The sequence below is a fragment of the Chiloscyllium punctatum genome, chromosome 13 (genome assembly GCF_047496795.1).
Source record: "Chiloscyllium punctatum isolate Juve2018m chromosome 13, sChiPun1.3, whole genome shotgun sequence".
Classification (NCBI taxonomy): Eukaryota; Metazoa; Chordata; class Chondrichthyes; order Orectolobiformes; family Hemiscylliidae; genus Chiloscyllium; species Chiloscyllium punctatum.
In genome coordinates this window covers 103,254,189-103,282,089 of record NC_092751.1, presented here as the reverse complement: position 1 = coordinate 103,282,089, position 27,901 = coordinate 103,254,189, and the positions used below count along the sequence as shown (strand labels likewise).

Genomic DNA, 27,901 nt, shown 5'->3' with positions numbered 1-27,901 from the left:
GCCATGTTTGGAATATTGTGGGTAATTCTGAGCTCCTTGCTATCAGAAGGAGGTTGTGAAATATGAAAGGGTTCAGACAAGATTTACAAGGATGTTGCCAGGATTGGAGGGTTTGAGCTATCGGGAGAGGCTGAACAGGCTGGGGCTGTTTTCCCTGGAGCGTCAGAGGCTGAGGGGTAATCTTATAGAGGTTTCTAAAATCATGAGTGACATAGATAGGATAAGTAGATAAAATCTTTTCCCCGGGGTGGGGGAGGCAGAACTGGAGGGCATAGGTTTAGGGCAAGAGAGGAAGGATATGCAAGGGACCTATGGGACAACTTTTTCACGCAGAGTGTGATGCATGTATGGAATGAGCTGCCAGAGGAAGTAGCGGAGGCTGGTACAATTACAACATTTAAAAGGCATTTGGATTGGTGTATGAATAGGAAGGGTTTAGAGGGATATGGACCAAGTGCTGGAAAACGGGACTAGATTAGGTTAGGATATCTGGTTGGCATGGACAAGTTAGACTGAAGAGTCGGTTTCCGTGCCGTATATCTCTATGAATCTATCTCCTTGACTCTTAGCTTTCCAAATTTCTAAGATCCTCCTGCTCTTTCCATACTTTTCATTTTAGAGACTCTGCTGTATTGACCCAACATATCTGTCACAAGTTTCTCCTTCTCTCTTAATCCTATGCTTTACATCCCTTGATATCCAGAGTCCTCCAGTCTTGATTCCACCTTCATTCTTTGCAGGATCATATTTGCTCTGTTCTCTCAGTTTCTTTTTTTTGAATGTCTCCCATTATTCTGACACGGTTTTACAGCTGTATCTGTAAAAGCTACTCCCAGTCCACTTGGGCCAAATTATACCTTATTGTGCAAAATTAACCTTTCCCCAGTTTAGAGTTTTTATTCCTGGCTTATCCTTTAGTTTTTCCACAACTTTCCTAAATCTAACTCTGTTATGGTCACTGTCACCAAAATGCACATCTCACATGTACCTTCCACGCATCCAGGCTCATTTCCAAATATTAGGTCCAGATATGCCCTTTCCCTTGTTGGGCTTGCTGCATGTTGACTAAAAAAAAAGTATTCCTTGTGGTATTTTAACCCAGGTCCCCAGAACTTTAACCTCAGATTCTGGATTATAAGGCTAGTGCATGACCACTATTTGTCACTATCCAACATTCCCACTATGCTATGCGGCGTCTGCGTACCTACCAGGGCACTGACTTCTGGTTTTGGAAGTTGATACTGAACATGAGCTCCTGAAGGTATGCCTGAGCAAATACTATAGGGAACACTGATCACTGCCTTTGCCAGTCTGGTTTAAAATTGACCAGAGGAAACCAGGATTTTGATCTGGCTCCTGTTCAGGAGGTAACCTATGCAACTTATACAGGTCTCACCTTCTCTAGAAACGGTACCAATGTTTGTGGAATCTAAAAACTCCCTCCTCCACCATCTCCACAGCCAACCATTTATCTGATCTATCCTTCTACTCTTATATAACTAATGCGTGGCACCAGGAGTAATCCAGGGATTATCATCTTTGAAGTCTTGCTTTCTAATTTCCTAATTCCATCAAGTCAATTTGCAGGACCTCAATTCTCTTTCTTCCAATGTCATTTGTCTCAATGTGAACCATAAACTTCAGCTGATCACTCCTCCCCTTCCAAATGCCCTGCCATCCTGGAGTAAAGTCTGTGCCCGCAGATGTGCCTACCTACTTTCTTAATTAATTGATTCTGTAAAATTGTCATTCGACAATCTCTCTCTGAAACCAATGCCCCATGCAGCTGGACCAGAGTGCCATGCTGAGAGAGGAGGCCCCCTCCAGCCACAACAGCAGCAGCAACATTGGGATGAACCAGTTGGGTCTTCCCCAGCCTGGGCTAATTCCCCTGGCCCAGACTCTCAGACTAGGCTGATGTTCCTGGTTCACAGCTGGGCCTGTGCACCTGAAGGAGGAGTGGTGTTGGTCTTGGTACTGTGTGGTATTCTCCATGTGTGGCAGTTTTATTCCGTTAGGACTGTCTTGTCTCAGCATGGCTCTCTCTTACCCACGTGGAGATCTTCTTCATCTTCAGTTTTCCAGCAACCTGGCAGGATGTCTCATCCAAGAGTGGTGATTCCATCCTGGAATAGGAGTCTTGTTCCCACTACTTCATCAGGATATTCCATTGGCTTCCCCCAAGTCCAGGAGCTGTTAACTGAACTGTGATGAACATCTCTTAATTTTACTTTTTTCTTAATTATTATGCATGACTTCTGTCATTTATGTAGGTGCCTCGATGAGGTTACCTAGAAAACTTTTCGCTGCATTTGGCGTGTAAAAGTACACGTGACAATAAATTTCTATTCCGTGGGCCTGGTTCTAGCTGGTCTCCACAGAAGATTAGTTTTCCAAGGCTGAAAAATAGTTTGTGAGCAAGGTACATTTGGGGAATCCCTCAATACCTGCCTGGTCCCCTTCATCTGTCTAACAGTTAACATTCCCCTCTCTACCTGCACTCCTTAAGCTGTGGGGTGACCATGCCCTGAAACCTGCCATCCTTGAACTTCTCAATCTCATGAATGCACTGTTGCGCCCTCCAGTCCACTCAATCCCCAAAACCTACAGTTTAAGCTCCTCTTTTCAGAGGCACTTCTTGGAGGCACATAGTCATTGAGACTGTCACTAGCATCTAGATTTACCCTCATGGTGCAGAATGTCTTAATAACAGACCTGAACTCACCAGACAAAACTTAACTAAATAGAATATGGTCCCTTGCTTATATTTTACGCTTAAACTTACTTAAATGTAGACAAGAAAAATATTATTCTTGTATATTGCGAACAAACTAAAAATAACCTTCACTCTGTGAAGTGAAGAAATTTAGTTCAGAACCAGTATTTATATATCTGTACCACAAACTAAAACTTGCAGGGGATGGAATTTGCATTAATGTTAATTCATACATTCCAAAGTTACTGCGTTGTTCCATACCTTTCGATCTCTAAAGCCCCTCCGCTTCTTCTTCTTTTCAGCCTGTCCCTCCTCTTCCTGTGACTTCACAGCTTTCTCATCACCTTGATCCTCCTTAACTCCTAAACAGTCATCTCTGGGTGTGCGTTTCACTGAGTTAGCTCCCTCTGCATGTACTCTAACAAGGAAATGCAAAAAGTAAAAGGCTTAAGCATTTTTGTACAATCCACAGTTATAATTCCAACATCTTTTCAATAGACACTGGGGAAATACAGCAAACAAATGTTTCTTCACATTTAAACTTCCCTGCAGACACTTTCAGAGCTGAACCATTACAACAATCCCATCACCAACGTTGGGAATGTGCCCATCTGTTCATTCTCCTGATATATAAAAAACCTCTCTCATTCCCACAACACAACAACCCTGCAAGACCCTTTGAATACTTTACTGTTTTAACAGGTGTTCAGTTTTTCTTGTGGATGAGTGAGGTTTTTAAACTGGCATTGAGATCGGTTTTGGCAAAGTTGTTTAAATTCAAAGCCGTTCTCAGAGTCCAGCCTTCTTTCCACTACAACCTTTGCTTGGTCTTACACATCCTTCCATACCTTGACCCCTTGATTTTGTGATCAACCTGCTCTCCTTTGCTTCGCCAGCTCTGGCAAGTACAACTTCAGGTCCACTTTCACAAACCTGGTCATTTTTTTCCTCTGTCTCCAGCTAACTTTTTTTCAAGCACTTATTTCCAACCCAAGGAATAGTCATCCACCTTAACCATTCTTCATTAGATCATTAACTTTATTTTGTTGGTGCACAGAATTCTGAAAAACCACAAATTGAGTAACACAGTGCATTTTACATTGCATGTTGTGTCCATCATGACTAGCTTTACCTTCAAGCTGTGTTTCCTGCAAACAATAATGGAATTGGTGAATTTGCCTTCATGATTCATGTCCCCTGACAACCAATCATGCAGATTTCAATCAGATTTAACTGTCAAATCTATCTGTCCCTGATTGAATGATGATGAAATAATTATACTGTCCTGTACATTTTTTTCTTCATGGGATGTGGGTATGCCTGACAAGGCCAGCATTTAATCCCCATCTCTCATTCACCAGGGCGCAGTCAAGTGTCTGGAGTCACGTGTCAGCTAGACCCTAAAGGACATTAGTGAACCAGATAGGAGTCTCATGATGAACATGAAACCATTGTCGATTGTCAGGAAACCTAAATCCAGATATTTATATTGAATTCAAATTCTATCGTCTGTCGTAGCAGGAATCAAACATGGTCCCTACGACATCACCTGGGTATCTGGATTAATAAGCTTCACAATGGCTCAGTGGTTAGCACTACTGCCTCACAGTGTCAGGGGCTTGGGCTCGATTCCAGCCTTGGGCGACTATCTGTGTGAAGTTTGCATGTTCTCCCCGCATCTGCATGGGTTTCCTCCATACTGTAGGTATGTTAATTATATGAATAGTCTTGTGATAATACAAATACGTCATCACCTCCTCTTACGTTCACCTCATCTTCAAATAGGACAGCAAACAAAATGCTGAGGCCCTCACAATACACACAAAGCATTTACAGACACAAACTCTCTTAGCGAAAACTGGTCTCTGCAACAGAGGTCTTCTTAGCAGATTCAATAAAATCATTCAGAGCTTTGTTAAGATAAATAAAACAAAGGAAATTTCCTTTTACAACTAAGTTAGTAAATAAAAAGCATAGACTTTCCACAAGAAAAAAAGGCTGGATTAAGAGAATTTTATTTTAAACAGAAGGCTGTTAGAACATAAATAAAAGTATAGAGAAGCCAATAACAGCTTTGAGAAAATGAATGTATCTCTGCTCAGTATGGGGATGGGACAGAGAGATAGGACCAAGTAGACTGCCCTATCAGTGAGCCATGACAGGCTCAACTGGGGACACTCCTTCCTATGTGCTGGGAAATTTGATACCAAGTAATCAGACAAACCAAAGTGAAGGCAGGCAATGACGACAGTGGCTACAGCATGCTGCCTTTGTATTCTACTTGCAGCAGTTCAGCAATTGCTGAAGTCACCCAGAATGAAACGTTCACTGCTACTTGGAGAATGTGGCAAGTAGTGCCTCTATTGTGGAGTGTGCTTTGCTTTAAAACTGTGCATGCTCCTGAGAAATCTAGTTACTTGCTTCACATGTGGTTCAGCAATTGTACTGTAAGCGCAACCTCAAACCCAGTGTGCTGTATTAAGCAGCAAATACTAACTAACAGATCAAATAATGAGAATTAGCAGCATAAGAAAGGCGACAACAAAGAAAGCTGTTTCGAAACTCATTGCTTCTCAGCTTTCAGTGGCCTACACAGGGTAATAAAAATTACTGTATTCACAAATATTAAACATAAAACCTTTTCATGAGTCAAGCAACAAATTTCTTTTTAACAGCTGTGACTCAAAACAAAGTACATGTAGTTTTTTCCCCAACAACTCTACAAATTATTAGTTCCTTCAAAAGTGCATGGAATGAGCTGCCAGAGAAAGTAGTAGAAACTGGTACAAATACAACATTTAAAAGGAATCTGGATGGGTACATGAACAGGAAGGGTTTAAAAGGATATGGGCCAAGTCCATGGCAAATGAGATAGATTAATTTAGGATATCTGGTTGGCATGGGTGGGTTGTACCGAAGGATCTGTTTCAGTGCTGTACAACTCTATAAGGACATGAGCCAAAGGATTATCAGGCTTTATTGGTCAGAGTATTGAGTACAGGAGTTGGGAGGTCATGTTGCGGCTGTAGAGGACATTGGTTAGGCCACTGTTGGAATATTGCGTGCAATTCTGGTCTCCTTCCTATTGGAAAGATGTTGTGAAACTTGAAAGGGTTCAGAAAAGATTTACAAGGATGTTGCCAGGGTTGGCGGATTTGAGCTATAGAGAGAGGCTGAACAGGCTGGGGCTGTTTTCCCCTGGTGTGTCGGAGGCTGAGGGGTGACATTATAGAGGTTTATAAAATTATGAGGGGCATGGATAGGATAAATAGGCAAAGTCTTTTCCGTGGGGTGGGGCAAGTCCAGAACTAGAGGGCATAGGTTTAGGGAGAGAGGGGAAAGATATAAAAGAGATCTACAGGGCAACTTTTTTTACACAGAGGATGGTATGTGTATGGAATGAGCTGTCAGAGGATGTGATGGGAGGCTGGTACAATTGCAACATTTAAAAGGCATTTGGATGGGTATATGAATAGGAAGGGTTTGGAGGGATATGGGCCGGGTGCTGGCAGGTGGCACTAGATTGGATTGGGATATCTGGTCGGCATAGATGGGTTGGACTGAAGGGTCTGTTTCCATGCTGTATATCTCTATAACTCTACGACATCTATTTCACTCTAATTAAAATAGTCAAATCGTAATGCTATTTTTCATTTATTCAATGATTACTCTTTACAATTCTGTGTTTTGTTACAAAATCTGAGCATCTAAGGAATACAATGTTGCTTTTTTAACGATAATTGAACAAAAGTCCCTGAGGACTTAAGCATAAAATAAAGAGGCAACTTTACAATTGAAATGCAATAACACTATGAGAAATACATGGGTATTATTTATTAAATACTTATTTCAAAACTGCACAGGCCCTGAAGGAGACCACTGTGATCCATCTCAAGATGGCAGAGTACCTAAAACATAAAACCTACATCTGAACATAAGGAAGGATGAAGAGAAATTGGCTGAAATTAAGGAGAAAACATTGCAGAGTGATCAGATTCTCTGCATTTGGCAGCCAAAGTGATACTTGGGTACTTCTTGGTAATCAGGTTTCACAGATGTGGTTTGCTGTTGGAATACATAATCAGCATTAAGAAGCCATGTCGTCCTAGAGATTACTTTGGGCAGCTGATAGAAGGGGAAACAAAATGTTGCAAGATGCGGGATTAGGCCTACTGCTCATTTGGAGGATAATATCAACCATTTATCATTAGTGTTGATGCATCATTGTGAGAATTACATGTCATGAGCCAAAGGCATCAGCATGGTATTAGAGAGATACAAACACAGCCATAAAATCTAAGTTGAACAGAGCGGATTTATCAAAGCTGCTTGTAGAAACAACTCACATTTAGACTTGCTTCATATCCTGCAAATTGCATCAATGTGGTAATCGTTCCTGTCAAATTGACATTCAATGCTTTGTTGTGTAATTGTATTTTCTTTGCATGACATCTGCAACAAGAATTCCATGCTGTGCAAGGCAGGTGAAAGAATTTAAATCTTTTTTGTTATAGCACATAATGTCAGCTTGATTTCTATGTTCCCTCTGCACTACACTGGGCAAAAATCTCTCTTCCCCAAGGTGAACCAACACCATAATATTGTTCAAAGCTTGTGAGAAGATTTGTAGCTCGGGTGCTCGTTGTTGTGGTTCTGTTCGCCGAGCTGGGAATTTGTGTTGCAAACATTTCATCCCCTGTCTAGGTGACATCCTCAGTGCTTGGGAGCCTCCAGTGAAGCGCTTCTGTGATATTTCCTCCGGCATTTATAGTGGTTTGTCTCTGCCGCTTGCTCTGTCAGTTCCAGCTGTCCGCTGCGGTGGTCGGTATATTGGGTCCAGGTCGATGTGCTTATTGATTGAATCTGTGGATGAGTGCCATGCCTCTAGGAATTCCCTGGCTGTTCTCTGTTTGGCTTGCCCTATAATGGTAGTGTTATCCCAGTCGAATTCATGTTGCTTGTCATCTGCGTGTGTGGCTACTAACGATAGCTGGTCGCGTTGTTTCATGGCTAGTTGGTGTTCATGGATGTGGATCGTTAGCGGTCTTCCTGTTTGTCCGATGTAGTGTTTTGTGCAGTCCTTGCATGGGATTTTGTACACTACATTGGTTTTGCTCATGCTGGGTATCGGGTCCTTCATTCTGGTGAGTTGTTGTCTGAGAGTGGCTGTTGGTTTGTGTGCTGTTAGGAGTCCTAGTGGTTGCAGTACTCTGGCAGTCAGTTCAGAAATGCTCTTGATGTATGGTAGTGTGGCTAGTCCTTTGGGTTGCGGCATGTCCTCGTTCCGTTGTCTTTCAGGAAAGCCACACACACAGACCAAGTCCTGAACTACGAAAGCAACCACCCCAACACACACAAAAGTTGCATCAAGACACTGTTCAAAAGTACACCAGAACTGCAAAAAGAGGAAGAAGAACACTTATACAATGTATTTACCAAAAACGGATACCCCCGCAATTTCATCAACAGATGCCTAAGGGAAAGACAACGGAACGAGGACATGCCGCAACCCAAAAGGACTAGCCACACTACCATACATCAAGAGCATTTCCGAACTGACAGCCAGACTGCTGCGACCACTAGGACTCATAACAGCACACAAACCAACAGCTCACCAGGACGAAGGACCCGATACCCAGCATGAGCAAAACCAATGTAGTGTACAAAATCCCATGCAAGGACTGCACAAAACACTACATAGGACAAACAGGAAGACAGCTAACGATCCGCCTCAATGAACACCAACTAGCCACGAAACGACATGACCAGCTATCCTTAGTAGCCACACATGCAGATTACAAGCAACATGAGTTCGACTGGGACAACACTACTATTATAGGGCAAGCCAAACAGAGAACAGCCAGGGAATTCCTAGAGGCATGGCACTCATCCACAGATTCAATCAATAAGCACATCGACCTGGACCCAATATACCGACTACTGCAACGGACAGCTGGAACGAACAACCGGAAGCGGCAGAGACAAATCCATATAAATGCCGGAGGAAATATCACAGAAGCGCTTCACAGGAGGCTCCCAAGCACTGAGGATGTCACCTAGGCAGGGGACGAAACGATTGCAACACAAATTCCCAGCTCGGCGTACAGAACAACAACCATAATATTATAACATCTTTGTTCGGGGTTTGGGTTTTCACCAGAGACTCTTCACAATCCAATCTCAACCATACTTGGTACCATTCCTCACTTTTGAGCTACAGTCATTATTTTCTCTACTATAATTTGCTATAAAAATTACAAGATAGCAGTCAGAATAAACTCAATCATGCAAATTATACGGAGTCACAATTCCCAACAGTCCAGACTAATGTTTATCCTCCAAATGAGTCGTGTGCCTTATCCCGCATCTCATAACATTTGTTTACCTTTCTATTCACTACCCAAAGTAATCTGTAAGGTGACATATTCTTTTAGTTAATGCTAAGTTTCTACAGGCTCATAACCCTCTGTCCTAAATCTTATATTTATTTTACATTTAATTTTCAATCTTCTCATCGAAGACCACATGATCACTGGGAAGAGTCCATTCCTATCCACTATGTCGAACCTTTGCATTATTTTAGACATTACTGCCAAATTACTCCATAAAAAGCTGCAATCATGGGAATGGGAAATGTGGAATTCACTGCCATAAGCCATTGTTGGAACCCCAATCAATAAACTGAATTGAAAAGAAGTTCATTTGACAATTTCAAATAGTGGATTTGTAAATATTAGCTTTAGATGTCACTCTCTCGGTCCCAAAAGATGGCTTCACTGCCATTGAAACACAAAATTTTGGAAAACACTCCACAGGGTGGGCAACATTTGTGGAAAAAGAAACAGGACTCTATCAATAAACACATCGATTTAGACCCTATCTACCTTCCCTTGAAAAAAAAACGGAAATGACATCACCCACCTTAAGAAACCAAGACCTATAAATAGAGAGGCTGGACACGCTCACTGATGATGTTACCTAGTATGGTGACGAAATGTCTGAAAACAAACCTTCAAGCTCAGCAAGCTAAGTTACATACTTACATTTCCATTCTGACTATCCTCACTATTTCTTTAATATATAAACATGTATACAAAAATAGGTACATAAAAACACAGTTTTTTCCATCCCCCCCTATCTGGAGTACTCATTATATAATTCACATCATGGAGTTTTTTTTGATTTGGTAAGATCCAGTGAACCTTGTTATAATTGATTCCCCAAAAACAGATAACCGTACTAACACTTGGTCTCAAGAAACAACATGTTGAGCTTTAGCCTTTTTATCTGTTCTAATATTCATTACCTGTAGACACTTTTCAAAAGCTTTCTGGCCAAATCACATACTTTGATCAATTTCACCCTGAAACTTAATAGTTAAAGTTGGAAATATTTTGGTTTGTAAATTTCTCTACAATTTGCTGGTTCATTTCTCAGTCTACTATCTGACCAGAGTCAACCTCCCTGGTTTAAAGTTTAAACAAAGTTTGCCAGTTTACTGACAATCAACATTTGTTGGTGCATTTGCTATGGCAAAAGCATTACGAGAGTCCATTTGCCAACAAATCATTGACCATGAACTTGTTGGATTGTCGACAAAATCCAACAAGTCCTTCAGATTACGAATCTTAATTGATCTGGTCTATATGAGATTCCAGCCCACATATGGGCGGCACGGTGGCACAGTGGTTAGCACTGCTGCCTCACAGCGCCAGAGACCCGGGTTCAATTCCTGCCTCAGGCGACTGACTGTGTGGAGTTTGCACATTCTCCCCATGTCTGCGTGGGTTTGCTCTGGGTGCTCTGGTTTCCTCCCACAGTCTAAAGATGTGCATGTTAGGTGAATTGGCCATGCTAAATTGCCCGTAGTGTTAGGTAAGGGGTAGATGTAGGGGTATGGATGGGTTGCGCTTCGGCAGGGCAGTGTGGACTTGTTGGGCCGAAGGGCCTGTTTCCACACTGTAAGTAATCTAATCTAATCTAATCTAATCTAATCCACAACAATATAATGGATTCTGAATTGCCATGGAGGTCCCTGATCAAATATCCATTTGATATGGACAAGTAAAATTATATAAATTTATTTCAGGGTAACCAGGGACAGACTATAAATACAGTCTTACCAACAATATTCACATGCTGAGAATGAATAATTTAAAAATAGCTTATTTACACATACTTTATTTCAACTGTTCTATAAACACAATAGCACCTTCCAAGTCAATGACCTTTATCACTGAGAAGGACATAGGAAAATCGTGCTCTGTGTCTATATCCACATCATAACTTAACAAGTTCCAGCAAGAGACCTTGCGGTCTCTTTCTGGAACTTGCCATTCAACATCATCATAAAGGATCATGATTACAGGCTATTACAGTTTTCTTAAGGACAATAAATGGCACCTTTATCGATCATGACCACATACAAAGGATTAAAACAAAAAACACTGGTGCTTCCTTTTCAAACAGTGTGTTCATTTTCTGAAATTAGAACAGGGTCTTAAGAAATCACAGAGTCAAGATTAGAGTGGTGCTGGAAAAGCACAGCAGGTCAGGCAGCATCCAAGAAGCAGGAAAATCCTCTTGCAAGGATGTCTACCTTGAAGAAGTTCTCCTCCTCTCTCTACAAAGATCTCAGTGAGTCTCTCTCTCTCACACACACTGCAACCCCCAGGTCATCTCCTCTACCCTGAAGCTACTCTTAGCTACCTTCTCCCCAGCCCCACCCCCTTCCATTTATCTCTCCACTCCGGAGGCTCCCTGCCTCATTCCTGATGAAAGGTTTTTGCCTGAAATATTGATTTTCCTGCTCCTCGGATGCTGCCTGACCTGCTGTGCTTTTCCAGTACTCTAATCTTAACTCTGATCTCCAGCATCTGCAGTCCTCACTTGCGCCTCTTAAGAAGTCACAGTCAAGAGGCTAAAATCACTTACAAAAAGAACATTAAGAGTAGTTTTTCGAACATTATTTATACAGACAGTTTTCACACAGTGAAACTGCTCCCATCACAAAAACTGCTAACCTTCAACAAGGTTGATGAAACAGTTTTTGAAGAAATGAAGTGCTAATTCATTAAAACGTTTGAAAATATTTGTCAGCATTGACAATAACGTAATGTTCCAAACACCATCAAGTTGTAAAATACTGAAAGGACGTCATTGAAATTTAAGTATTTTGAACAGAATGATCAGTGAATGAATCGGAATTCTAATCGAGAGTGAGACAATCAATGTGCTTTCATTGCAATTGATTGTTAAGCATCAATTGGGTCTATAGTTATTATGAAAGATAATGACACTATATGATGTCACCAGGTCACTTCAAAAGTAACCAGCACATGCTTTAGACATACCATAGCAATCAAATCCTTCAGAGCTGAAATTGGTAATGAAATTCTGCTGAGCGACATCTGGGCAACATTTCAAATCCCAATTCCCTCATTATTATTAAAACCCATTGAAGGACACATCAGTATCCTAGTTGTTCATATGCATCATAAAGGACATTACATTGAGTTTCTCTTCAGCAGGACCTTTGCAGCTTTCGGTACTTGGATGTAGCTGCTATGATGCCTGGTGAGACTGCGGATTAGGAAATTGGCTTTTTGCCTCTGTTCACAACAAGACCAGATTAATGGCATGAGTTTCCTCTGTCTGCCTGCTCTGAAAGTCATGTTGGCCTATCTTGGTGCATTGATGAGAAACTTAGTACAAAACAGAACGTGAGAAAGTAAGGCAAACGTACACGTAAATAGAGACAGGCACATCCACACAAACCAAGTGCAAAATGTTTCTGTCAGCTAATCCTCAGCACTCTTTCCTGGAAAGGCAAGAGAGGTCAATTTTGCCTGATAAAACACATAACAGATGTGGAAAAAAGTTTTGAAAACTACTGAATTAAATGCTTTGGTTGCTCAAGTGCACAAGATTGAAACTGGGTTTAAAATAACAACAAATTTGCTCAAGAGGTTCAAAAATTGCTTCAGTGTGCTACTCTTTATATGTAGTTGTAGCTCAGTATGGTACAAAAACCAGAACTTCACTAATGGATATAGTATGAATGAATTGGAGAAAGTGACCATAATCATAATTCAAACTCCTGTGAAAACTGAAGTGGGAAATGCATGCATAAGCATAAGATTCTATAATTATGTGATTAGATACAATCTAGATAAAAGGCCAATGGACAGGTATAAAGGAACTTTATGTTTTCTCATTTCGGCTTCATTTTAGTCTCTTGTCCCATATCAATTCGGAATGAATGTCGGATGCATGCATTTCAGAGATATTGAAATCAGACATTTCTACAATTGATATTGCCGAACAGTCAAACCATTTTCAGCCCTCTCAATGTAGTAAGTGCCTTGAAATAGTAAACCAACAAGTTAAACTGCTGTGCCTCAAATAACTCAGCTGCTATTCCATGCGGTATACCAAAGAAACATCATATTTTTGATGAACAATTGCTTTTCTCACTTGTGGGTCCGTGATTTGATTGAAATATACAACTATAAATGGTATGTTGATCTCTGGCATCCATTGAAAACTTACTTCTATAAATTCTTAAATAATACCTTTCCTTTTCAACCAGATACTGGTTTAAGAATGGTTTAAAGCCAGTATTGGCCAAATATGAAAACTTTAACATTCATGCAGTTTTTCTAAATGATGTCACAAATCAATCCCTAATAGAAACAAAATCACATGATACAAACTACAAAACAAACAAAAATAAATCAAGGTAGAAGCAAACGTTACGCAAGTTTCTAAGCTGGAAATGCTACAAGTGAAGTCATACTAACATAGTTCAATTTACTAAAGAATCCTAAGGATGCTACAAGCTCACTAGATTTGTCTGTGTTATGGGCCAGAGGTATGATAGACCAAAGCAAAACAGTACTGAATGAAAGTCACAACTCAAGTGAAACACTAAAATATGGCCCTAAAAATCAATGTATAAGTTGCAATATAACAAACTTGAAAGTGATTGCAAGAAAAAACCTTATGTACCATGTGGTAATGACCTGGAGTCCTACTGCCAATGAGTGTGGTGGAATTGGAGATCAATAATTTCGAAAGGAAATTTGCTAGACTCTTGAAGAAAGTAAGCTTGCAGACTAAAATGGAAGAATGGCTGGGCTGAATGCAATTACAAGTATAATTCTAGGGAGATCTCTTTATGCCTCGCCAAAAGTCAATTCTCAAAAAATCAGCTAAGTAAAATGGACTGCTCGTTCAGCTCATTTACTACCTATGGGTTATGCTTAAATTAGATATTTCCGTACCTGTATAAACAGAGTGATTGCATTTGAACAATGTTATTTCGAACAGAAAGCACTTTGCACCGTATTTAAGAAAATTCTGAACAGTTAATGGATCTTAAGCTAAATGCATTATCACAAACAATAACCTATTGCCTTCACATTCCAAATACTACATATTTTCACAAATTATATCCACCTTTTACAGACAAGTGTGACCAACCATGCTTATGCAATTCCACAGGCCTGGCTAATATCTCCAACTACTTTGAAGCTGCTTTTCAAGCTGATTTAATAGAGGATGAAACAAAACCCTTCAAAAACATTTATTGATGAGAACCCATGAAACAGAAGTGCGATCCTATTGCGTGATGTCGCATTTATTGGTAACCGGAATGAATGTCAGACAGCAGGATAATCACAGACTCTGCTCCTTTCTTCCCCAGTACGTCTATAAACATGAACAATTACATAGTAAAATATATGAAGTTCACATATGTCATGAGTACAAATTGATGAAAAACAATGGTTTAAAAATAATAAATGAGTCTACGAAGACATGAGATTGAAACAAACATTATGACAAAATTACTAACTATGTTTGTTATACATCAGTGAATTAACATTTTGTAAACTTCCAGCAGTACAACATCTGCTTTCCTGACAAAGAAGTCACAAAAGAATCATTCCTCTTTGGGTCATTAACGGGAGAATGGAGGAGCAGGGCAGGGGAAGATCAGGCAGAGAACATTTTAAACAAAATCCCAGTTCAATTAATTGTATGGTGTTAACTAAAGTAATGTGCGTCGAGCCATCGACTGACACCACTCAATCTGGTCTTGCAAAGTGAAGACTGGTGCAAATTACATTGCACTTTCTCTTGATCATTCTAACAAGCACTTAGATTTGTTCTCATCTTAAATTTTCCAATAAGACAGGGAATTAATGTTGTTATGAAAGGTTACATTCCTTTTACTCTAATTCAGGACAGTATGATCATAAGAACAATAATACAAATGTCCTTTACCTTTTCCATAACAAACTTGCTGTCACCGAAACAGTTGAGACTCCGGTAAATGTTATCATCATCAGTTTGCGCCGATGCTTGTTTGGTGCCACTACCCTATAGTAATGTCTGGAGAAGTTGCCAAGAACTGCCATGGCAGGCAGTATTCTGAAGTGAAACATCCTGTAATTGGAACCAAAAGCATGGATTTAATGCCAAAAATTGTACAGTCGTCCTTTCCCAGTGCTGCTTATGTACATGTTTTCACTTGACAGTTTGGCTACCTTGCTTGCATTCTAGCCTCTGAATCAGGTTAGGGAGTTCAAACCCCATTACAGAATGCAACTGCACTTCAGTGGGGTTGTAACAGTGCTGTTGGAGGTACCATCTTTTAAATGAGACACTAACCAGAGACTGCATGTATCTATTCATACTGATGCAAGAAAGCCTAGCACACCAGTTGAGGAGGAGTGAGAAGTTTACCCATTGTCACGCTACATTCCCATGCTCATGAATACCAACAAAAATTGATTAACTGGTCATGCATTGTAGTTACTGCGTGCAGAACACCATTACATGCAGATTAGCTTCTACGTCTGCCTTCATAACAATAGTCGAGTGGATGAACTTCGAAAGAAACTAATTGATTACACAAAAATCCAAAGACTTCATTAAGAGAAGCAGATGTTCATTTTCTCAGCTGCCATAAACAAGCAGGTTCAAATATATTGGAAGGTAAAACGAAGTACATCTCACAACTAGCTTTCAGCAAGTGTAATTCTCAGATTTTCTAACAGGTTTTGCTAAAGTGCTGCTCATGCCTACCTCTTTTTTGAAAGCACAGGACAATTTCCTGTGCATAACCAATGTCTATTTCACATTTGACTGGCCAGTTGTAAACATTTCTCCAAATGAATAAAGCAAATCAAACCTTTGCACTTATGTGCGAGAAATTCATTAATTAAATCAATACTTCATCCCAAAATGGCTTAACAAATGTTTTTTAGAGGAAGTCTGCATACTCAAGTAAAATAAGGTCATTGTTTTTTCACACTTACTGTCAGGTAATCTCACTGGAGCACTTGAAATAGACAAAAGCGCTCTCTTTACTGAAGCAAGTCAAGATATTTGACAGTCAGAATAAATTTAAAACCCTGAAGATACAGTTAAATTGTAGTGATCAATTTACCCAGTGACACACAGCAGCTGTTCATGTTTCTCCACTTTCACGAACAAAATTAACTTGCCAAATATGTTTCGATAAATTACTAAGGAACACCATACATTTTCCACAATCTTCAGGCAAGTTCACGTTTCGCCAGAAACTGCATAGAAATCATCTGTTGGGTTGTAGCAGCATGATAACGGCTTTGCTGCCCTGCAAAAGTGGTTTTAAGAGGTGCTTTCAGACAGGATTGGTACATAATTATCTTTTTACCTAGACCTTGAATGAATCCCCACTCTCCTGCTATTCATAATTCGGCAATGAGGTATCCTCATGTATACAATAACATTTTTGTCCACTAACTTGCCTTTGCCACCACCACATGGTTCAGTTGGTAGAGTGCGCATCACCCTCAAATCTTCCCAGGCCCTCCCCCCTCCCTTCCTTCTCTGATCGACCCTTCCTTCCAGCTACCAACTGGATTCTTTCCTCCCATCTACTAACCAAGTCGTGCCCTCAACCTGCATTCACCTACCCCAACCTCACCACCCCCCTTTATCTATAGCTCCCCTTACATCCACCCCACTGTACTGAAGAAGAATTGCATCTGAAACGTTGACTTCTCCATCTCCTGATGCTGTCTGGCTGGCTGTGTTCTTCCAGCCTCCTGCTTGTCGATCCCTGAGACAAAAGGCTTTCAGTTCAATCCTATGATTAGGAGTTTGATAATAAAACCTTCACTGTTGGGAAGGTGCTTTATCCAAATGGAATTTTAACCTAAGTCTCTATGCTTTCAGCTAAGTATAAAGATGACAACTCACTGTCCTGACAGATGCACCTGGTCTGCAACTCACTGATCAGGAAACCATCTAACAGTTCACCCACACCTTCTCAAGAGCAGTTCGGAATGGCCATTCAATGCTAGTCGAGCCAGTAGTGCCCACATTGCTCGAATGAACTCTGGATCCGTTTCCATCACCTACTTTCTCCAACTTCAAAAACCTTCTTTCAACTTATCTCTGGTTTTGTCACCAATTAAATTGGTGGTGACAAAACAGCAATGTCATGTGTCACAAAACTGGTCCCTTTTTTCTAAAAGCTGTTCCTTTTCTCAAGGATACTGTATCCTTTATTTTTTTTCAGAGGGGTCAAAAAACCCTCTTGGCTCCGAGGTGACTAGTTTGGTACAGAAATGAAAAAGGCTGCTGAGAGGCCTTTTGTTTATATGTAAACAGATGAGACTTCAGGCTAAAAAGTGGTCATGTATAATGAAAGGGGAGTGGTCAGCTCTCTAGCCAAGCAGTTCAACCCAGAACTAGTTAGGAGTTCAGCTGGGTGGAAACAGGCTGCTAAACATTCTCTCTTTCTCCTTCTGCCCTTCTAACTTCAACCTGTAAGGATTTCTTCCATTTTTACTGTTTTTAAGGGGGTTTGCTTATTGGGACTGTTGTGTATATTCGGAACAGCATAATTAAGTCTAGTTTGGATAGACTGAGTTCTGTTGGGGTTCTTTATTCTGTTCTTTGTGTTTCAAAGTGTAATTTTGTGAATAAAAGTTTTGTCTGTTTTAAAAACTGGTAATCAACCTAGTTAGCTTACTCTGGGTAATTTTCACTGTACACTTACCAAAACAAATTGTAAAGTTATGGTCTGGGTTGCCTGCTTAAGAATGTTTTGAGTGGTCTGACCTAGAACCAGCAATCCAGAACCTCATGTTCTAAAGACTCAGGTTTGAATGTTACCATGATAGATGGTGCTTTTTGAATCCAATAAAAACACCTGGAATTTTAAAAGCAAGCCGAATGGAGTCTCTATAAACACCAATTGTTGTTAAAACGCATCTGGTTCACTCATGTTCTCATGGAGGGCATCGGTCATCGTTACTGAGCTGAAAAATGTGTTGCTGGAAAAGCACAGCAGGTCAGGCAGCATCCAAGGAACAGGAGAATCAACATTTAAGGTATAAGCCCTCCTGAAGAAGGGCTTATGCCCGAAATGTCGATTCTCCTGCTCCTTGGATGCTGCCTGACCTGCTGTGCTTTTCCAGCAACACATTTTTCAGATCTGATCTCCAGCATCTGCAGTCCTCACTTTCTCCTATCTGTCATTGTTAGCCAGACTAGCCATCACGTGATGGTAGAAGAACAGCGTTGTTGACTCTTAACTGCCCTCTGGGATTTAGAAATGGGTGACAAATGGTAGCCCTACCAGTGATGCCCACTTTCTGAGAAATAAATATAAAAATAATCTTGCTGAAGCGCTTCAAGAAAAAAGTCTTCAGTAGCATTTTCCAATTGTACAATCACAACCATCTAGAAAGAACAGAGCAATGGGAGCACCATCAGCTCTAAGTTCCCATCCCAAGCCACACAACATCTTGACTTGGAACAATGTCACCATTCCTTTATCATTGATCGATCAAAAACCTGGAACTCTCTTGCTAAAGACACTGTAGGACTATCCACTGTACATGTACTGGAGTGGTTGAAGAGGACTGCTTACGACACTTTCTCAGGGGCAATTAGGGATGAGCAATAATATTGGCCATATCAGTGATACTCACGTTAAGAATGAATAAAAATATCGGAAGCCCAAACACCTTAAATAAAAGCAAAATAGTGATGTTGGTAATGTGAAGAAAAATCAGAAAGCACTAGAAATACTCAGATGTGGCAGCCTCTGTATAAACAAATAGCGTTAATGTTCCAAATTAAATATGAATATTTATGTGGAACAAGATCAAGTTAAATAAAAAAGCGTTAAGTGGCACCTGATCATACTAACAAAATTGAGATCACAAAGCAAGCAGGCCCTAAATTGTTAACTAAATTTTGCATTTTATGAAGATTAACTAACCTCTATCTCGATCAGCTGATTATGATTGGATTTACAAAGGTTATTTAAGGATTATTTGTAGGTGCAGCTGGAGGATAAGCTTCATTTTAAAAAAAAATAAAGTCAGAGAGTTGTACAGCACGGAAACAGGCCCTTCAGTTCAACATGTCCATGCCAATCAGATATTCTAATTTAATCTAGGCCCATTTGCCAGTATTACGTGCACATCCCTCTAAATCCTTCCTATTTGTATACCCATCCAGATGCCTTTTAAATATTGTAATTATACCAGCCTCCACCACTTCATCTGGCAGCTCATTCCACACACGCACCACCCTCTGCATGGAAAAAGTTGTTGCTTAGGTCTCTATTGCATCTTTCCCCTCTCACCTTAAACCTATGTTCTCTGGTGTTGGACTCCCCTACCCTGGGGAAAACACCTTGACTATTCACGGTATCCATGGTTTTATAGACATCTGTAAGGTCACCCATCAGCTTTTGCCCCTCTAGGGAAAATAGCTCCAGCCTATTCAGCCTCTCCTTGTAGCTCAAAACCTCTAACCCTGGCAACATCCTTGTAAATCTTTTAGAACACAGAACATAGAACAGTACAACACAGAACAGTACAGCACAGAACAGGCCCTTCAGCCCACGATGTTGTGCCGACCATTGATCCTCAAGTATGCACCCTCAAATTTCTGTGACCATATGCATACACAGCAGTCTCTTAAATGTCCCCAATGACCTTCCTTCCACAACTGCTGCTGGCAAAGCATTCCATGCTCTCACAACTCTGTGTAAAGAACCCACCTCTGACATCCCCTCAAATCCTTTCAAGTTTCACAACATCTTTCTTATAGCAGAGAGACCAGAACTGAACACAGTATTCCAAAAGTGGTCTAACCAATGTCCTGTAGAGCAGCAACATGACCTCACAAATAGAAACGCTCACAATCTAAGCTAACTTTCTTTTAGAAGGAATGTACGATGTTTAAGTGTGCATGTACTCTGGGTGGATGACCATTCCAAAATTAATGCAAATTCAGAAATCCTCTCTGAATTTTGCTATTCTTGAAGTTTATTTAGTAAAAAGTTACATTAAAGGTTGCCACATTGTGTTGGCATTGTGGAGTGAGCAGAGACTGATGTAGTGTAATGTTTTGGCTATAACCCTCAAAAGACTGGAATGCCAAACTTCATTCAAGCTGCATTTGAAAGCTGTTATCATAGTTTGGTAGATTTCTATGGAGGAAGAAAGATAAACTTTACAAACAAATGAAGGAAACCTCAACCTCACAATGATCCTGTCAATGTGTAGTATCAATGAAGGAAGTTGCAAACAGAAAAATTGTAATCCAGAAAGTTTTCAAGAGAGATGGTGACAAACAATTATGTTTTGTGTGTGGTTGACCTGTCACATCTGCTCATTTGGCTGTAGCTGTCTGGAGTTCTTCACTCAGTGTTTTACACAGGTTTTCATAACACTTTCAAACATCCTATCAAAGATATGTGGTTGTGGTGCACTCCAATATCACTAATTTGTGGAAATTAATATTTGAGTGTTGATATAAAAAAAGTCAACTTATTTTTACCTTGTTGTTAACCTATCACAAATCTACTGCAGGTTGCCCGATTTACAAATAAAAACCAAAATAAGAGAAGAATACCATTCAGCCCCTCAGGCCTGCTCTTCCATTCAATAAGATTATGGGCAACCTGTTTGTGTTTCAACCCTCAATAACCATTACCTGCCTAACAAGAATCTATTCACATCTGTCTTAAAAATATTTAATGACCCTCACCACCACCATCTTTTGGGACATGAGTTACCAAATAACCCTCAGAGAAAAAAATATCGTCTACATTTCTGTCCTGAAAGAGTGAACAAAGCTACTAGATCAGCCATAGGAGGAAACATCTTTTCCATGACCACCTTGCCAAGACCTTTCAGAAGCCTATACATTTCAAATAAGTGACCCTTTATTCTTCTAAACTCCACTGTAAACAAGCCCAGCACATCCAACCTATCCTCATAATACAACATGTTCATTCCAGGTATCAGGAGGGATGAGGACTGCAGATGCTGGAGATCAGAGTCGAGAGTGTGGTGCTGGAAAAGCACAGCAGGTCAGGCAGCAGCCAAGGAGCAGGAGAATCAATGTTTCGGACAAGAGCCCTTCATCAGGCCTCGATTCTCCTGCTCCTCAGATGCTGCCTGACCTGTTGTGGGTTTCCAGCACCACACTCAACTCACTCCAGGTATCAACCGAGTAAACCACCTCTGAACATTCTTAAATAAGGAGACCAAAACTACACAGTGTTCAAGATATGGTCTCACCAATGACCCATGAGTATTACATCCTTACCTTTACGTTTAATTCATCTCATAATAAAAGATAGCTCCCTATTTGCCTTCTTTATTACATGTTGTACCTGTATATTAACTTCTGTAACATGTGGACCATGACATCTAAATCTCTTTCTACCTAGTAACTGTGTAGTTGTTCTCCATTTAAATTAAACTCTCCTTTTCCTATTCTTCCTGCTGGACTGAATAATTTCATATTTTCCCACTTTATACACCATCTGCCAGATTTCACCCTTTACACTATATCCATTTCCAACTTCCTTATGACTTCTTTACAACAATAATTCCCTACCCATCTTTAGCTCGCGTGTCTTTGCTCCCCTCACTGAAATCATTAATGTAAATTATGCACAGACCCTTGTGGAACTCCACTTATCACATCTAGCTAGTTAGATAAAGACCCATTTATGCAAATTCTGTTTTCTGCCAGTCAATCTTCTATTTGTGCTAATTATATTAAGACCTACATCATGAATTTTTATCTTCAGCACAAATCTTTGGTGCGGGACGTTTGCAAATGCCTTATAGAAATCCAAGTAGAGTGCACCTAAGGGCTTTCCCTTTATCCAAGGCATGGGTGTTCGTCCTTCAAAAGAATGCCAATAACTTGTTTAAATGTGATTTCCCTTTGACAAAATCAAACCTTTCCTGGTGACCTTCAGCAGCTTTACTGAATGCACAGTTTTAGTCTCTTTAAAGATCAATTCTAACAACCTTCTCATGACAGACGTCAAGCTAACTGGCCTATAGTTTCCTGCTTTCTGTCTCCCTCCCTTCTTGAATACAGAAGTTCTATTTATTGTTTTCCAGTCCAATGGAACCTTTTGGAGTCTAAGGACTTCAGAAAAATGTACCTACTACCTCATTAGCAACTTCTTTTAAGACCCTAGGCTGACGTTCATTAGGCCTAAAGACTTATTAGTCTGCAGCTCCATAAGTTTACTTAGTAAACACCCCTCATAATTGTGATTTTACCAAATTCTTCTCTTATCCACCTCCTAATTTGTACTCTCTATACTGTAGACAAAGCAAAATCTCTGTTCATTTAATTCATCATTTCCCTATTATCTACTATTAACTCCCCATCCTCACTCTCTCAAGGACCAACACTCCCTTTACTTACTCTTTTCCTTTTTAGCATCTTTAATAATTGCTTTTGCATTCCAATATAGCTTCCTGTTCAAGTAATTTCTTCCGCCCGATTTATCTTTTAGTCATTCTCTATCATTCTTCATATTCCACCCAATTGTCTGAGCTGCCATTCATTTTTGTACACTAAATTTTTCCCCTTAAGGTTGATGCCTTCCCCAAGTTCTTTTGTTAACCATGGATGATGTGCTGGTTCTTCCTACTTTAGAATTTTATTTATAGTAGGAATATTTTTTTTCTGAATATTCTGAAATAGCTATTTAAAGGCTGCCATTGTGTCTCTATTGACCTAGTCCCTAAACTATCATGTCAGGTCTCTTCACCTGGTCAGCTTTCATGCCCTCACAATTGCCCTTCCTTGGCTTTATAAAACTAGTCTCAGCTTTAGTTGTCCAACTTGCAAGCCATGTAAAATTCAATCACGTTCTGGTTGCTGCGATCAAGCAGTGCCTCAATTTTGAGTCATTATTAATTATTTCACACTATACAACACCACTTTCAATGTATCTGGTTCCAAAATGTGCTGTGCTAAGAAACTACCTCTAAAACATTCTATGAACGCTGTATCCAGGCTACTACTGCTAATCTGTTCTAATTTATTTGTAGAATAAAGTCACTTATCTTTTATCTCAAGCGCCAATATTACTACCTCTGTATCTTGTCCCACATTATGGATACTGTCAGGTGGTCTGTAGACCAAGCCCACTGATGACTTTGTTCTACTACTATTCCTCAACTCCACCCAAACCAGTTCTTTATTATGATCTCCTGAACAAAATGTCATATCTAATTTTTGGCATTTTTGATTAACAGTGCTTCCCCTTCAACTTTATATGGTTTTCTGTTTTTCTTGAATACCATATAGCCCTCAATTATTAGAACCAAATCCTTGTCAATCTGAAACCATTTCTCCCTAAAGTCTATCAGATCGTGTTCATTGATAGCACATATTTAAACAATGTGTTATGAATGCTACAGGCATTTAGACACAGAGCCTTTACTTTTGATTTTTTTGTAATCTTGGCAAACATCTAGTCTTGAATATTTTTTCCCGTCTGTCCCTTCCTGCTATTCTCAGACTCTCATTTTCCATAAAATACTACGTTCCTCTCTTACCTTGTGCCCACACTTTGTTTCACATTTGACAGTTTGCTTCCACTATTTAGCTTAAAACTCTCTAGACTTCCCTAATTATGTGGTTCTCAAGAATACTGGGCACAGCACAGTACAGATTTGAACATATAAATTGTCCCAACAATACAGTCTCCATTTTCCCAAGTACTGGTGGCTGTGGCCCACAAACTGGAACTTACTTCTCCCACATGAGGCTGAGTTAGATTATATATATTTGTAGATTAGGTTCCACAGTGTGGAAACAGGCCCTTCGGCCCAACAAGTCCACACCGACCCTCCGAAGAGTGACCCACCCAGACCCATTTCCCTCTGACTAATGCACCTAACTTATGGGCAATTTAGCGTGGCCAACTCACCTGACCTGTACATCTTTGGATTGTGGGAGAAAACTGGAGCACCTGGAGGAAAACCATGCAGACACGGGGAGAATGTGCAAACACCATACATACACCAGAGGTTGGAATCGAACCTGGGACTCTAGTGCAGTGAAGCAGCAGTGCTAACCACTGAGCCATTGTGCCACCCCATATTCATTATATGAGTTACATATTCATTTTTCAAATTAACATGCAGCTTGTGTCAGAGATTATAACCCTTGAAGTCTTACGTTTTACTTCCATGCTAGGTCCTCATACTCCCCATGCAGAACCTCTTTCCTAGTTCTATGTTGAGACTACAGAGACTAACTCTTCATCTCACTTACATAACAGTCTATTTCCTGACACAGCTAGGAACATCAATGAATTGAATAATGCTGAACACTGGAAGTTAAAAGCTGGTTAAACAATCTTTCACTCTCATGTCTATGTCATTTGAATCAAACAGAAAATACCATTAGATACACAACTGCAAATATTTTTATATCAACCTGTTCAGACTTGTGAAGACACAAGACACTCTTTGGAGGAGGAGGAACCTGGGTCTTCTGACCAAGTGGGAGGGACACTACTAGCACATCACAAGAACCACTCCAGTATAAAAATCTTGGCTCATCGTTGCTCTCTCCTAACTATCTTGTAACCAGTTTGATATCTATCCTGCCAATATCTTTGAATCCCATGGTTTTTAATTTTGCTAATTAGCAAATATATTCACACAAAGTTAAAAATGTTTTAGAAATCTGAAATAGAATTTATGAACCAAAGCACTGGTAATCAAGTGGAGAAGGATGATATACACATGGTAAAAGCATTTTTGATTGCTAACAGTGCACTGAACAACGAGGTCACGTCAGTGCTGCTATGTTGCAAAGCTATTTTGTAAAATTAAACAATTCTTTCTTTGGTGACAGCAATCAAAAGGAGATGAGTTTGGGAGACACTATTTCTTCAATGTCCATATTATCAAAATGTCTCAACACCACTCTCCCATTCATCCTAAATGATGTGATATGTTTTTCACAAACACAATGGAGGAACAAAGTAGGACGTGACAAGCACATGGAAATTTTAGAGCATTTAGATCACATTTAACAAAAGTAATTTGATAGCTTTATCCTATGATTACACAACATTTTAAAAATTGCGACATACCTAGAAACAATCTAAATTTTCAAACACATACTTTGCTTAGTTAAAAAAAATTCACACAATATCAGGTTTTTAAACTTTGTACATCCCAGTCCAACACTGGCACCTGCAAATCAGACTTTATGCGTTGATAAGTTGCATAAATTTTACACCTTGTAAGCAACTTTAATTGATCATCAAGTAGCATGCTTAAAGGTTCCTTGCGATGAACTATTTGTCTAATCATGTTTTATCAAGAGCATTCTGAATCATCATCTCAGTGTATTAATTTCACTATCTATCATGTAGTACTAGTAATAAGACTCATTGTAACACTGTATGAGTTCAATGCACAGTAGTAGTACATGGTGGATGTTCAATGCACTTCAACTCAGCAGGCTCCCAGGACAGACCTGTTGTGCAAAAATATCAGCATGAAATAAAATAGTCCAAAAGGATTGAACACTGCATATCTTTCACCACAGTTGACAAAGTCTGTAGAGCTTCCAATAATTTCAACTAAGATGAAGAGTAAAAGGCTCAGAGTCCTGATGAATGAGATTGGACAGACAAAAAAAGTATGTTGCAAATCAGGAAGTAATGGTAATTTGCCATAAAATGTACATTCTAAAATTGCTGGAAGAATATGGGAGATTGGAGTCTGTAGTTTTTAATGCCTTAGAAAGAATTAAGTCAGAGTAGTTGACTATGTCAAATTCATACCAATTTAGGTAAATGTATGAGAACCCAATGGAGCTTAGAAGGAACGGGATGAAAATTTACAGGATCACTGGCAACTGGAATATCAATAAAATAGTAAGAAATACATGAATTTTGCAATACAGTGACAAATGGCGACAAATTGAGAAAAAGGGAGATGCAGTGAAATCCGGGTGTCCTTGAACACTAGTTGCAAGTGCAGCAGGCAGTGATGAAAGGAAATGGTACGTTTGGCTTCACAGCAAGTGAATTCAAGTACAGGAGCAGGATATCTTGCTGCAATTGTATTGGGCCTTGATGAGACTACACCTGGAATACTTTGTTCAGCTTTGGTCTCATTATCTGATGAAGGATGTTCTTGCTATGAAGGGAACAAAGGGGTACCAGCTTGATCCCAGGGTTGGCAGAACTGTCACATGAAGATAGTCTTTATCGATTCACTCTATCTTCACTGGATTGTCTAATTGTTTTCCACAGAAAGCAGTTGAGGCAAAAACATTGAATGTTGTCAAGAAGATTAATAACAGAATGATTGCATCAAGAAAAGGAGTACATTTGTTACCAATTACTGGGAGGACAGAGTCCTGAATGAGTCAAGGTGCTCCCATCTAAGAATACTTACTGTATTCTGTTACAAACAGTAAGCAAGTGTCAAAGCATTAATATCCATATTCCTGGTTAGGTTAGAGCAAAGCTTGGTTTAGTGAATTTATATACGGTCCCTTTTAAGTTAATTAAATCAATTAACATGCCACTGGATATGTTCAACAATTATGAACAAAGAGACAGTTGGTTAATTTGGCCAATCCCAAAAATGAAAAATGGTTAAATTTTACTAAATATCGTATTCACTTCAACCACTCCTTTTTTACTAAAACTATTTACCATTTCATTTCTGAATTTCTGTTTGTTTTACAAGACCCACCTACATTGCATGGCATAATAGAAGTTCATGCTTGCATTGACACAAGTTGACTCAACACACCATAAAATGCATGCCACATACCTCACTTGACTTATGATTCCCAATGGAGTTCAAGCTTTTGGCAGTTGGCACCTTTCAGGTCACAAACTGTAAACAAAAAAAAAGTCTGAATTTTAACAATAAAAATACTAGTCTAGAAATATAAATGGGCCAGACAATGTATCTGGAGAGAAGTCAGCATTTTCAGCAAGGATTTTTTTCAAAATTTAATAATTGCTTTCATGGCAAAACAAGATGATTTTTTTAAAAAAAATGTTGGGGCTATTAGAAGGACTGACAGTGGAAAACCACACTAACTGCAAAAAAGGAGAATGAAACACTTTATTGGTCTTCCTAACTGTGCTTGGGGTTTCACTGCTGCCAGCTCCGATGCAGAGATGGTCTTTGAAAACCCTAAATTCTTTATGAACAACAGGTTTTTCCACTAACAATTATCTGATTTTATTGAAAAGCATGATGACTATTTTTGAGTTAAAGAAGTGTGGTAATCATTTATTGGAGCCAGTTTAGTTATTGTAAAGCAGATCAAAAATTGTTCAAACTGTTGAAAAGATGGTAACGAGTTAAAGTGAAAAATGTTAGATGTGTGACAGGCTCTTGTGGCACAGTGTATTATCTGAACCTCTGAGCCAGGAGACTTGGGTTCAAGTCTCACCTGCTTTGGAGGTAGGCAAGAACATCTATGAACAGGGTGATAAGAAAATATCAACACAAGACAATATCTCCTTTTTGGAAAGCATGCAATAACAGTTCTTCTTAACTCAAAGACTTAATCATCATGCTGCATGCTATCAAACTTTATTGATAAAGTTTAAAAACTAAGTTTGGTGCCAAAGAAATCCTTTCCTTGACTAAGAGGTCATCTTGGCAAATATAATACTCAAATTTATATTTGCGCTTTCATGCATATTGTTCTATTTTCTCAAATTTAGGAATACCAGATATTGTCTCCATTTTAAGACATGCAGAGATTTCCTCATCTTCATTCTCAATGGAACTGTGAAATTATACTACTCTAAAATGATGTGAAGAGCCCTGTTAAACCTGCCAGTGA

At 39.6% G+C, this 27,901-nt stretch overlaps 1 protein-coding gene across 3 annotated transcripts in view; it reads right to left on the bottom strand.

Annotated features, from left to right (window-relative positions):
* The window catches only part of micu1 (mitochondrial calcium uptake 1), a 105,528-nt gene that overhangs the window by 64,471 nt on the left and 13,156 nt on the right, over positions 1–27,901 (bottom strand). For all 3 annotated transcript variants that reach the window (XM_072583518.1, XM_072583520.1, XM_072583519.1), the window contains 3 exons: positions 26,869–26,934; positions 15,005–15,166; positions 2,978–3,134 (listed from right to left, as the gene is read on the bottom strand). In XM_072583518.1, coding sequence (XP_072439619.1) covers positions 2,978–3,134; positions 15,005–15,165 — 318 coding nt within the window. In that variant the 5' untranslated portion in view covers position 15,166; positions 26,869–26,934. The remainder of the gene's footprint in view (positions 1–2,977; positions 3,135–15,004; positions 15,167–26,868; positions 26,935–27,901) is intronic.